Below are 13,694 nucleotides of genomic sequence, written 5' to 3'. Positions count from 1 at the left end.
TGGCATTACCTTTGAGTGGAATTACCACTTCTACAAAATCTTTCTTAGAGCATTTATTGATCCAGTCATTGTGAGCAAAGACGTGAGAAGAAAAAGGGTAGCTGACTTCTTTTATAACAATTTTTTCCAAGAACCACTCATCTGATTGAAAATAAACAGAACATTATTAATTTATACCTTTTAAGCAACAAAATGTTCTGCGTATGCAGTCATAATTTTCTATCTTTAGAAAATCAATAAAATGTTTTCTTTTGTCTGACTTCTTAAGGAAACAAGACTTCTGAAAATATATTGACTGTGTGTGTATGTGTCTGTCTGTTCTCCTACTCTCTGGTATATTTGATATAGCGAAGAATTCTTAAAGTTTTTTTCAGACCTTGTGAAAATAAACAACTGGACAGATTAGATCTATTAGTGCCCCAAAGGATGGGAAGGCACAGAGGTCCCACATATGAAATGATGTTATAAATGTCCTAAAGGAAAACAGTATATCAGGATTTCTACCATACAAATCCATAGAATGGATTGGGTTGGAAGGGACCTTAATTATCACCTGGTTCCAACCTCCCTGCCATGGCACTATATCAGGTTGCCCAGGGCCTCATCCAACCTGGCCTTGAACACTTCCAGGGATGGGGCATCCACAACTTCTCTGGGCAACCTGTTCCAGTCCTCACCACCCTCTGAGTGAAGAATTTCCTCCTAATCTCTAATCTAAATCTCTCCTCTTTTAGTTTAAAACCATTTCCCCTTGTCCTGTCATTGTCTGACTGAGCAAAAAGTTGCTCTCCATCTTTTTTATAAGCCCTCTTTAAGTATTGAAAAGCTGCAATGAGGTCACCCTGGAGCCTTTTCTTCTTCAGGCTGAACTTTTAAAATTTAAAACCATTCACTTTCTCCTATCACTACGCTCCGTGAACAGAGTCCCTCTTCTGCTTTCTTGTAGGCCCCCTTTAGGTACTGGAAGGCTACTGCAAGGTCTCCCCAGGGCATTCTCTTCTCCAGGCTGAACATCCCCAGCTCTCAGGTTTTCTCTCATAGGAGAGGTGTTCCAGCACTTTGTAGCCCTCCTCTGGACCTGCTCTAACAGGTCCACATCTTTCTTGTGCTGCAGGCCCCAGACCTGGACGCAGCACTCCAGATGGGGCCTCACAAGGGCAGAGCAGAGAGGGACAATCACCTCCCTTGCCCTGCTGGTCACTCCTCTGGTGATGCAGCCCAGGATGCAGTTGGCCTTCTGGTCTGTAAATTTTCCACTAAACACAACTTCCTTTCTGGCAAGGATCTATGCTACCTAATAAGCTTCAAACTTAGCTGAAGGATTTCTCTTGATGGAGGCCATTTTGTTGACTCTGGAAACAATGTGTTTGAAGGCTCAGACCTCTGAGTCTTGGTAAAATTGGTTATACTCCAAGTCTTGAAGTCAATGAAAGTTTAATCATTCATTTCAATGTTACCATGTAGGAAATAAATGGGAAATAGTCCCCAGATCAGTTTGTGTATGTGTGTCTTTGAGTTTAACTTACAGAGTTATCTTATATTTTGTTTTGTTTTGTTTTGTTTTGTTTGTTTTTGTTTTGATAAAGATAAAAATAAAAGACTCAGTTTATCATGCACTGGAAAAGATTTATCTGCATTATCGACATTAACCGCATGAGTGGTATATCTGCAGAGCCTCTGTTCTTTTGCTTCTAAAGACTGTTGTGCCAAAACTGTAGCCAAAGTATTGAAGAAAATATCAATTCATGATGCTCCTTGCTGTTGCTATTTAAGAGGTAAGCAATTTCCTTTAACAACAAGAGTTGCTGTTGAGCTGGAAGGAGGACAAGAAAAAAATGCTGCAGGAAATGCAGCCTTTTTATCTGCCACTCAACCTCACTTATTCAAAATCCCATAAGAAAGACTATATTTCTAATGGGATTAGAAGAAAAAACTATGAGGCCAGAACAGCCTTCCTTCCATGTTCCACTTTCTAATCTGATGGACTGATTTTCTTTTCTTTTCTTTACTTAGAAGAAGTAGCGAAGTACTGGGGGGAAAAAAAAAAAAAAAACTCTCAAAAATGAAAATGTCCATCACCCAAAAATGTAAAGGAAGAAAAAATGTCAAAATTGCAAAAGCATGAAGTCATATTGCTTTGTGAAATATAAAGGCTTAGTTGACTAATCAAAAATACATAGTAACTTCTATGGAGAAAAGTTTCACATATAATGTTACCATTTTACAGTGTCACTGTATTTGCTAGGAATGCTTTGCCTATTTTAGTGAAACCAAGTTAGATACTTGACATGTATAGTCCAACAGAAATAATGAACAACAAGAAATTGAGAGTAATTTCATTTTTTCTAGAATTAAAAAAAAAAAAACACTTGTGATTTTTAATCTTAAATTTAAGATATTTCTGAAGTTCCAGGATTCCCTAAATTTGATCATCTACATTAATTTTACTATAAGTTAACTGAAAAAAAAAATTGCTGACCTTTTTTTGGACTCTTAAATCCAACAAGAACTTTGTTCAACTTGCCAAGGTGTACTGCTTTGATTTTGAAAACATCCACCTGCAATGTGAAAATAATTTAAAAATAATTTAGTTAAACTTAATATGTATCTGCTTTTGAATATTTATCATTTCAGCCTTGTGCATTGCTCTGTGTTTTAATGGAAGTAAATTTATCTCATTCATGCTATTCCACCATCTTTGAGTTCATAATTAAACAGTACATGTGATAACTGATATTTTCTGTACCAGTGAATATTGTGAATTATCAATTTCAAAATGTTGCTGTACTTACCAAGAAGTAATTTTTAAGACATTAAATACACATTCCAGCAGTAAAGTGCTCGTGTCTAGTACTTTCATAGACTAAAACAACCATATCAGCTCAATTTCTACTTGTGTTGAAAGTTACTTTGATCCAGAAGCTAACTCAATGAAAGTTACAGGTGTTCAATAATTCTGAAAATGTGAAGCAATTGCACTTTCACTAAAAATAACAGATAATTTAGCAGGAATTAGGTAAATGGGAAACGAATAGTATTTCGGTAAGATTTCAACCACTGTGCTATTGGAATAAAGATTTTTCATTGAAGCCATTTCTATGATAGATTTTTATCATACACTAGAACTGCATGATGAACATACTTCATGGTATCTTCCCTTCTTTCCTACTGCAAATCTTAGTATAATCACCTTCTTGACCTTACATGTTTGTTTTCTTCTTTGCTCAGTCATCTTTCTTGACTATTAATGGGAAAGCTAACATAAGTCAGCTCACACTGGCACCAGGGACACAGCTTAAAGCGTGCATTTCTTGGCTTTTTTGAACTGGGCCTTAGAAACAAGGTTTGTAAACATGATATTCATGAATAGATTTGTCTAATCTCTTGGGAAAACAAGTGCAAAATCTCCACAAGTAAGCCTCTTTTATCTCTTATGACTTCATGAGCTATCCTGGTGTAGACAGAGAAAAAGTCTTTATTGGGTTGAAAATGCAATTTCAAGACAAAAAAATGGGGATCTGCTTTGGGTTGAGAAGGCAAAAAATAAAAACCTTTTGTTGATTCCAGAGTTGCTGCCAAGTACAATGACTTACAAAAATTCATGTTATTGTGAGGACCATGTTGATCACAAGAGTCAAGTAGGGAAAAAAAAAAAAAAAGCAAATGCTAAGAACAGAGAATTAGCCATCTGGGAACAAGTTGGAATAAAGAAAGCTGTTAAAAGATGAATTTCCAAATAGCTGTTAATGAGATCTTTTCTATAGAAGAAGGTGACTAAGGTCACCCAGGATATAGAAAAGCCCTTTAAAGTTCCAAATTCTTCCAAACTTGAACACAGACCAAACAGTAGGGTCTAATAAAGTGTCAGCTAGATATTTGCTTTTGATCTGAAATAGATATTTCTGTTTGACCTGAAATTTGTTTTAGTTACTTTATTCTTAAGTCAGTAACTACTCTAGGAATTGCTCTTCTAGGAAAAGCCCTTTAAGACTCAAAAATGCAAGAATATGTTTACAATGTTTAAAAGCAAGAAGTGTGTGGAAAAGTTGGAAACATGAAAAAATAAAATGCTGCTTGGAACAAGGGCATTACTTTCAGGAAAGTTAATAAGAGAAGGTCATGGTCTAATGTAAGTAGAAATGCAATACTATCAGCTCTGTCAGCCATATTAAAACAAAATACAGATACCTCTCTGGCCTTAAAAGTCTGGAATATTAAACTAGAACTTTTAGAGTATATTTAAAATATATTAAAGTATATTTAGAGTATATTTAATTTATTTAAAAATTACTTTATCAATTTAATTGCTTTACCATTCTGTAATGCTTAAAATGTTACCTATGAAGACAATCACCTCTTAGTTACAAGAGAAAATCATGTATAAATGGAATGCAAAAGTTAGTAAAGTATTTTTGATACTCTGTACATGAAAACTTGTATGTAAACATAAGTTTTAACAAAAAGACACTCACAGATTCAGTTACATTTTTGCTCATTGTTTTACCTGCCCTCTAGCAAAAGTGATCAGGCTGTTTCTTGAGTTAAGCCATCGTTTCCCTGAGTCACTCCTCTCTCCTTGAATACAAAGATAAGCCTCACCAGTGGCATCTGCTTTCTTCAAGTCTCCCGTGTGCAAATGGATTGAATATTCCACAACTTCAGAAAAAAAAATATATATATATATATGTACAAAAACAAAAAGTCAGCATGAGAAAATCCTGCTTGTCTTCCTGCCCAACACCTGTGTTATCTACCAATCCCTGGTAGAAATCATTGCAAATGTATCAGAATCTCATACCATATTTTCTTCTTGAAAACAGAGCTTAGCACTTATAAAGTGATTTAGAAGAAAGCCGGGATCTGATTGTCTTAAGCGTTAAACTCATGTAATTGTCTTCACTGAATTAATGCATCAGGACTATCAAGCTTTCTCACTAGTCAGACCATAACACTATTAGAAACAACCTGAAGTTAAAACAAGTTAATGTGAAATAGAAATAATGAATTAAAAATAACTTCAACATCTGCTTTAACACATAAATAGAAAATCCTCTTCACATTTTATATCAGTCTCTAACGAACCTCCCATGTACATATAATAATGCTCATATACAAATCAGCTGTAAAATTTGAATGTGAAATGTGAAATTTGAGTTTAAGGGAAAGCATTCCTGGTTTTCTCAGCTGTGGTGATAGTAACAATTAGAACAGACATGTATGGCCATGCTGTGGAGCTGCTTCTTCCTTGCCTCTTTCTGACACAATACACAGGGAGGTGATTCAGAAGAGATCAGATAACATCATTTCCAAAGAAACTTCATAGAAAATTCTTATATTCATTTTTTAAATGACTTTAGCCACCAAATTTATAATGGAGTCAAGGAATAAGGAAACACTTAAACAGAAGCAGGTCACAATCTCAGTATTCATGGTTATTTGCATCATCTTAACAAGAAGGAGCTCAGGGAAAAAAATGAGAAGTTTTATATTTGTTTCTTTGTATTTTTAATGTTGAAAGCCTGCTCTTATTCAGACTACAATAATAAATCCGTGCTAATTTGTATACTGCCAGTGCTGTGACTTTAGGTATCTAACTTTGGTGGTTATGTTAGGAATATGAGCTCCTTATGTAGTCAGCAGAGAAAGGCAAGTGCTGTAGAAAACTCCTAAGATGGGTTCCCCTATATTCTAGAGATGGACATTAAAAGTTAGGAGTCTAAACTTAGACAGTCTGGATGTTCTGCTTCCAACTTCAAGCATTGTTACTCTGACCTAAGGAAAAAAGCTGTCACTTTGCAGCCACGCTGGCTTGTAAAACACATTTTTCCAATGCACTTCAGAAGGAGGAGAACATTTTTATCCACTGTGAAAGTCACATTTGGGATGTGGGTAATAAGCAATACACACATACCATGAACGTATTCAAGAATGCATTTATTATCTCATGAACGGTTTTTGTCATAAGGTCTAGGATTGATATGTTGAAGGACTGAGCACCCTTAAAATCCAACATTTTATGTGTACTGAACTATTTTTGACCATTCCAAACTATTCAGCCACAACTCCCACAGTCTTCATCACTGGCACAGTAAAGCAAATCTCAGCAATGTCTAGACTGTGTGACAGTTGCATTCTGCAGAAACTCTTCCAGCCTCACTCTGCTGCTTGCCCGTACCTTGGTCCTGGTTTGCTTTTCCAGGAAATGTGTGTGTACGAAGAGAAATAGTGCTTTACACAGACACAGAACCAAGGAGCAACTGAGAAGCACTTTCAGTCGCACAATTGACAATACAAGCCAGAAAGCATTGAAACACACATTATTCAAAACTGAAATATATATTTCAGTCTAAAATACATCACAAGATACACAAATAACTCAGTACAGATCCTGGAAACTTCTGATATTTTCAGTATAGTTTATCTCTTGAATCAAATTTATTCCAAGACAGAAATGGCTCCATTTAGCCAAACTACATCCTCTAAAAAGATATAATTATGAGAAATTTCTGGTAGGTTTGAGAATGATTGTTAAGAACCCAGAGCTAAGGCTGTCATTTATTTTCATGCGTAGGTGATAGGAAAACAGGGAGGAAAAAAAAGTGTTCTGAGGATATTTATTTTTAAGCTTTTCTTACAGCTCTTTTCACAAGTTGGTGCTATTCATATTGAGTGTTATAATCAAAAGGCCTGAATTCAAATATTGTGACATCTTATATAGCTATTTCTTTATGTGTCTAAAATAAAAAGGTCACATCACTGGAATGAGAGTGGTTTTGCATACTGGGTGGTTTTGCATACTGATTGAAAAATGAATATCTAAAAGGATTCATTAAATAATAGGGGCCATATGAGTCTGCTAATGAAGGTGCGCTCATTGTGATATACTGAAATGTCTTTGTTTCTCTTCATGTTTTGCTATGTGGGGATGGTAACTGAAAAAATCTGTTTTCTGAAAAGTAACTTTATTTCATTGTGTCATTATTAACTTAAGGGATTTTATCCTGGATTTTTTTTTTTTCCACATTTAAACCATGACCTGGGAGAGTGCTTGCAATTGATGACATTGCTTATGTTTGATGATAAGAAATAGAAAAAAAGTTTTCCCAGGCTGGAACTAATATATCTCATCCCTTTCTTCAAGGCAGGTAAATATGCACTGTCAGATGAAAGACAATATAGTTGCAATAAAGTGAACTTAGCTACGCAGACTTGCCCTTGCTGGAGATCTAGATATTTGAAAGCATATGAGCTGTCCAAGAGACTCTTTGGAATTTAGCCAATGGCATTTTTGCTTTTAGAGGAGCTAGGATACAAAGGTAAGCCTCTATATTATTCATCTAGACTGTTGTAGGTATACTATACGTATAACTTGCTCATGTGAGCAGATCCATTGAAGTCAAAAGGCTGCTTGTGTGAATTAGATTAGAAAGAGTTTGGACCACAGATCTGACCACTCATGTAGCGTGGATTAGAAATCACAATGTCTACAAACACTTTTACTGCTTTGGTCCATGATCTTTAATATACTTAATCATGGTCTCAACTTTAATCACACAACTAATTACTTCATAATATCTGTATTCAAGGGAGATACGTACCAAAAATTAGAAACATACCTAATATTTTTGCTGAGTCAGAAGTTCCATATGGAACTGTTAATGCCTAATTCAAAGCTCACTGTAGTCACAGCAAATATTTCGCCTTTAATTTTCAAAGATTTTGGATAAGAGAAAGGACTGTTGCTATATCAGCAAAACAAAACAAAACAGAACAAAATATACAAAGGAACTCCTATGAAGGAAGGCATAATATAAATGAGACTCTAGGGAAAAGGGTAAAAGTTTTCAGGGTGATTTGGGACTATTCTCACTATCAAATAGACAACATCCCTCTACCGACAAAAATCTACTAAAATAAGATGTTCTGTTCAACCTTGCCATTCTTTGTCTCTGCCCAATTCTCTTTATAAAAGAGGACTGTTTGAGATGTAAGTCAATATCATTGAAAATTGGAAATGATCACCTAGTGCTCATTAAAAAGAGAAAAAGAAAATATGAATTAGACAGGATCATCGATCTATGATTGATGATCTATGATAAGGTGTTACCTTGAATTTGCCATTTTTTTGTTTAACTTACTATGAATCAAAACTTATTCAAATACCATTTAGAGCAAAATTCAGTAACATTTGCCTATATAAATCTCAATACCTTTTCAGGGTAAACAGTTTAAATGGCACAACCATATCCTGTCTGAATGTCAGAGGTACAGTTAAACTTTTTACACTATTATGATTTTAGATTTGCATTGAAATCAAGTGGTAGAGGTATTTTTTACAATGGGGGAAAAATACGAAGAAAGGCTCAAGACTGTGGAGCAAATCATCTTGTACCCATTCAATATTTGATATTATGAATCTAATCAAAATACAGGGTTCATCTCTACTTAAGTGTGTGGTAAGAGAGGCCTGAGTTAGCAGGAATCCGAATTAGTCAAATTAAGCAGAATACTATGACTCACTTCACCACCTCAACACCCAAGCCAGACTCATTCTTGCTAGGTTGGTGCTATGTTTGAGCTAACAAACCATGGCTAATAAGTCTAATAAGTCAAAAGAATACATTAGCTGAAGTATCTCTGAACTACTTTCATTTTGGAAGGTAACATGGAATTTATCATTGCCTCTAATGAAAAGGGAATTACTTGATAAACGTGAGCTGCTGGACTGAATGGTATCTAGTACAGTGAAGTATCAATAAGCAAGCTAATACTTCTCCGTGCCTCAATACATCATGGTACACTACTACATAACAATGACCTATTATGATTAACAAAGCAGTGAAAAAGTTATATTTTATCTATATACTGTAAAAATGTAAAGCTGGGTGATTTTTTTATTGAAGATGAATATGTTTGTTAATACAGATGTTTATTGCTACAGATGTTAAGCACTTTAACTCATGATCTTATGTTAACAGACTTGGTGGATGGAGGGGGGATGTTGGAATTTGTATTCTTGTTGTGGAAAAAATACTTAATTTGCATCACAGAACCCTAATATGAGCCAGAAGAGTCCAATTCATAACTGGTGTTAAAAATACATTAGTAAATATAAGGTAACACTCATCTTCAATGGTTACTTTGACAACTACATATTGCAAGTTTTTCTAACTTCAGATAACTTCTATGTTGGGATATATATTGCTATATAACTTCTGATACATGATTTCAACTGCATTTAACAAAAATGGCATTCTAAAAATCATCAAGAAATCATCTAGAAAGCATCAAGAAATACAGAAGCTAAGAGCTAGAAGTTCTAAAATTTTAATCGTAACTGAAAATATCATTTTCAAAAGCACCTCACAATTTAAGTGTGCAATGACTTTGTGTCAGTATGAGTGTTAATATGCACATTAATGTCCTTTGCAGAATTATCACAGATTTTATAAGGAAATAATAATAATAATAATAATAATAATAATCAGTGTATTTTATTTTGAAGTCCACCAAGATGCATGATAAATAATTTAGACCATGATACAGATAGACTAAAAAATATGTTTATAAAATATTAGGATGGATAGGTGAAAGAAAAGAAAATGGAAAATGTATTTGCTTCTGTGATACTAGCTAATATCCAGAAGGCAAATACATCCCTGAGATAATGCCACAGAATCTAATGCAAGCATGCAAGACAATTGTTTGACCTTGGATATTTAATATAATTGTACCTAGGAAGTTACCTATAGGCTGAGCTCGGGCACTCATTTTTAAGAAATAAATATTACAGATGACAGAAAAAGCAATTTCAGAGAATCAGTTTTAAATATTTGTGCATATGTGTTTTTTTTTGTTTTGTTTTGTTTTGTTTGTTTTTAATTATTAAAAATATATTCTATGACAATTGATAACTGTAATTTGCTGGGAATTAAATCATCCTCATGTCTCACCAGATGAGATGATGTGGTGGCTTTACCTTGCTGGGCAGCTGAACCCCAAAACCACTCTCTCACTGCCCCTCCTCAAAGAAAAAAGGAGGAGAAAATACAATGGAAAAGGCTCAAGGGTTGAGATAAGGACAGGGAGATCACTCACCAATTATCATCGCTGGCAAAACAGACTCAGCATAGCGGGATTAATATAATTTATTGCCTATCACTAGCAGACTGGAACTGTGAGAAACTAAAAGCAAACTAAAAACACCTTAAAGAAGTAGCTGTGATTTTCCTGAAGATCACAAATGAACACAGATACCTATTTTTGCCTTGCTAAATTTCATGGAATCACTTAGTTTAGAAGAGAAGTACTTATAATAACATGGCCTTATGAACACAGATATCTATTTTTGCCTTGCTAAATTTCATGGAATCACTTAGTTTAGAAGAGAAGTACTTATAATAACATGGCCTTCATTACAACCAGGCAGCTGACATAACTGATAAAGGATATTCTTTACTTGGATGTTTTTTTGCATTTACGTTGCTCCCTAAAGAGTTCTCTACTTGTTGTTTGATTTGTCTGGGAATAGCAACGATCTTTATCATTCAGAATTGTTCTTTTGTCTTTATTTGAATTTATATTACCAAGACGTTTATTGAAGACATCTCCATAAATGTGTCTCTTTAGAAGAAATAATGAGTGCAAACATATACAACTGATTTGTCTCCAGTAGATAAGCTAGAATACAAGGAAGAAGCTGACATTTAGAAATTTTAGACTGAATAAGTGTTGGGGCCACAGAGAAAAAAAAACAAAACTGATTGGTATTAATAGTTTCAGTTGTGGATCATTCATAAGGTGTATCTTTAAATATCTCATGTCATTACTTCAACTGTGGACATACGTGTGAGTTCAAAAGGACTGCTCACATACTCAAAGTCAGTTAAATCTAGAAGAGAATTCCTCCTAAGGCATTTCCCTTATTCTGGACTCCACTAAATGGTCTGTGTGAAACTTCCTAGTTAGTAAATACTACCCAACTATGTGACAATTTGTGTCAGAAACTATGTATACATCTTTTTCTTAGAAGTTTTCCAAGGAAAATATTTCAGCCTTTCAGTTCACCTCAACTGAGTTGCTCTGCTAATAACATTACTGCTCTCTGACATTATCTCCATTTGGTTCTTAGCATAACGAAGACTTTGAGAGATGAATTCTAGAATTTTTATTTTGGCTTGAACTTTTTGGAGTTAGTAATATCTAGTTATACATTTAGCAATTCCAAATTCTGAAAATAATTACCAATACTTATAATTTTCCCCTTTTTTTTAATAAATAAATTGGGGTAATAGAGATTTTAACAAGCACCAGAGTTATTGTATTTAGCATTTTACATCCTGAATATATTACATGCAACATCCAATGCTATTTTCAACCTGATGGACCAAAAACATAAGATTTTTTTTTTTTTCAGTAAATGAGTACAAGGCTACTAATTGTTTAAAGTTATGCAAACCACATAAAATGAGAGATTTATAAGGTCTTCATTATTTTATTTGTTCAAGTTTCAACTTTAAATGGGATAAAATATTTAGGAAAATCTTCCTAGAGAACAGTGTGCCAAAGTTCATACGGAATATTTTGTTCCTTTTTCTGGGCAGCTTCCATCTTTTCCTATTTTCTATTCTGTTTCAGCAGAACAGTCTTTGTACTATAGCCTCTGGCAATAAACCTCTTAACTGTCGCTAAAAGCTTCAATACATGATCTTTACTATCCGCATCAATCCTCTTTATTCTAATGAGCTGCATAAATGGGAATCCTGTTCTTAAATAGCGAGTGATCAAGCCATCAGTATGCAATTGGCTGTTCTCCATATTCCTGGGGGACTGGGGGAAATCACTTTATCATATCTCTGTCATCATCATATACACAATTCACATGTATTAATAACATCAGAGGAAACTGCAACTCAATATATTTCCACTGGAATAATACTAGCTGTACTATAAATTTCTCATCAACATCAATAATGTGCTAGTGCAATTGAAATTCTTGGCTACCCTTTTGCTGGCTGATTGTAACAAGTTGTTGTTTTTCTTTAATTCTATCTGTTTTGTATGGGGTCTGAAATTCTTTCATTCTTAAAACACTGACTACATTTCTAGGTCACACATTTCTTTTTGGATAGGAAGATTCAGGTAATATCATGCACAAGTTAATATTTTGTACACATCTTCAGCTGACACTGCGTTAATTTGAAGAGATAATAAATAATCAAGAGCTAAAACTGGAACTGTCTCACATGAAAGAAACCATATTCTATGTCTGGTGTCAGCAGTTATAACATCTGTCATAATCCTGATACAAGTGATTCCTCTTTGCTCAGCTTTCTTTTGTGATAAATGCAAGTGCAAAGCATCATATTCCTTAATCAAATTCTTGTGGAAAGCCTCATACAGTATTTCAGGCCCAGGAGATATACTGGTATTCCAGTGACACAGATCCTGACCCCAGTAACAAAAACAGACTTAGCTTACCAGGCAAAGGCTCCTGATCTGCATAGAGAGCTGGCAGTTCCACACATTTGTCTTCATTAGGGTTGAACAAGCAGTCAAAAGCTAAATACATCTCTTCCTTTGTGCCTGTGTGCTTCATATGCAGTAAATCTAAGTTCCATGGCTGTTTTAGCTCACTATGTGGTCCAGTTACCTGAACTTTGTAGAGTGAGCCAATATCTGCCAGTTCATCCTAAGTGAGAAAAAGAGATGAATGGATATCATTCTAATTGTGCCAGATCAAATGTAGTTGACAGCTGTATGCAACAGCTGAGCAAACTTCAATAGGTGAAGAATTGGAGCAGATTTATAACTGTTACCATTTTTCCCCTTTCTAACTATCTGCTTTCTCTTGCTCTTTCATTGCAAATATTGCCCAGACAGTAGCACTGAAATACTGCCCAGCTAGCAGCACTGCATGGGACCTGACCTTTCCTCTGACAGGGTACTTCCAGTTTCATACCATTTCTTTATATTTAGAAGAGGTTCTTTAGCAGAACTAGGTACTCCTCATTTTGGAACATGTTTATAGCCTAATCTAGTGTGCTTACTTCCTCTTTCACTAAAGAAAGGAAGAACATGAAAAAACAGCCAATTATTTCCTTGGTGTAATCATTAAGTCCTATTTACCAGACTAGTAGGAAGAACCAGGAACAGATTCTTTATTCATGACTCCAAGGCTGCTTTCTGATGAACCCCCATGATCAAAAGTAACATATTCTCACTCACTCTTTGGGACAGGGATCTCTTCACCCTTATTTTCCTGCTTTTCCCTTGCTACCTGCTTCTGCTGTTTCAGCAGCCAATCATGAAGAAACATCTTTCAGGATGTGGCTTCATGAACATGTTTCTGTGATACAAAGCTGGCTTGAGAAGCTCCCACTGCCTTGTCTGTCCACTTACTCCCATTCCATCAGTCTGGCCATATAGTTGTTTCTGCAGATGCAGGATCAAGGTTAAAACAAGGCTAACAAACCAACTGAAAACTTCCAGTTTTCTCACAGGGGTCAACCATTTCCTCAGAACCCACAAAGGCCAATGGAAAGATGGAACAAGCAATACAAGAACGGGACAGGTAATAGTCACACTTCCCTTGAATATTTTCCTAGTTTTCAGCACTTTGCGGTTCAGGGATTTCCTAAAGTAGAGTTCTCTGTAGTGTTTACCTTCAGGTCAGTTCCAAATTCTACTGTATT

General features: G+C 35.1%; 1 protein-coding gene across 1 annotated transcript in view; it reads right to left on the bottom strand.

Annotated features, from left to right (window-relative positions):
• The window catches only part of RP1 (RP1 axonemal microtubule associated), a 185,036-nt gene that overhangs the window by 53,809 nt on the left and 117,533 nt on the right, over window positions 1-13,694 (bottom strand). The window contains 4 exon segments of the mRNA XM_040547772.1: window positions 2-141; window positions 2,480-2,558; window positions 4,505-4,656; window positions 12,481-12,691. Of these exon segments, the coding sequence (XP_040403706.1) occupies window positions 2-141; window positions 2,480-2,558; window positions 4,505-4,656; window positions 12,481-12,691 (582 nt within the window).

The sequence above is a fragment of the Cygnus olor genome, chromosome 2, assembly GCF_009769625.2.
Source record: "Cygnus olor isolate bCygOlo1 chromosome 2, bCygOlo1.pri.v2, whole genome shotgun sequence".
Taxonomy (NCBI): Eukaryota; Metazoa; Chordata; class Aves; order Anseriformes; family Anatidae; genus Cygnus; species Cygnus olor.
Note: the sequence above shows the minus strand (reverse complement) of the source record. Positions and strands in the feature narration are given on the sequence as shown.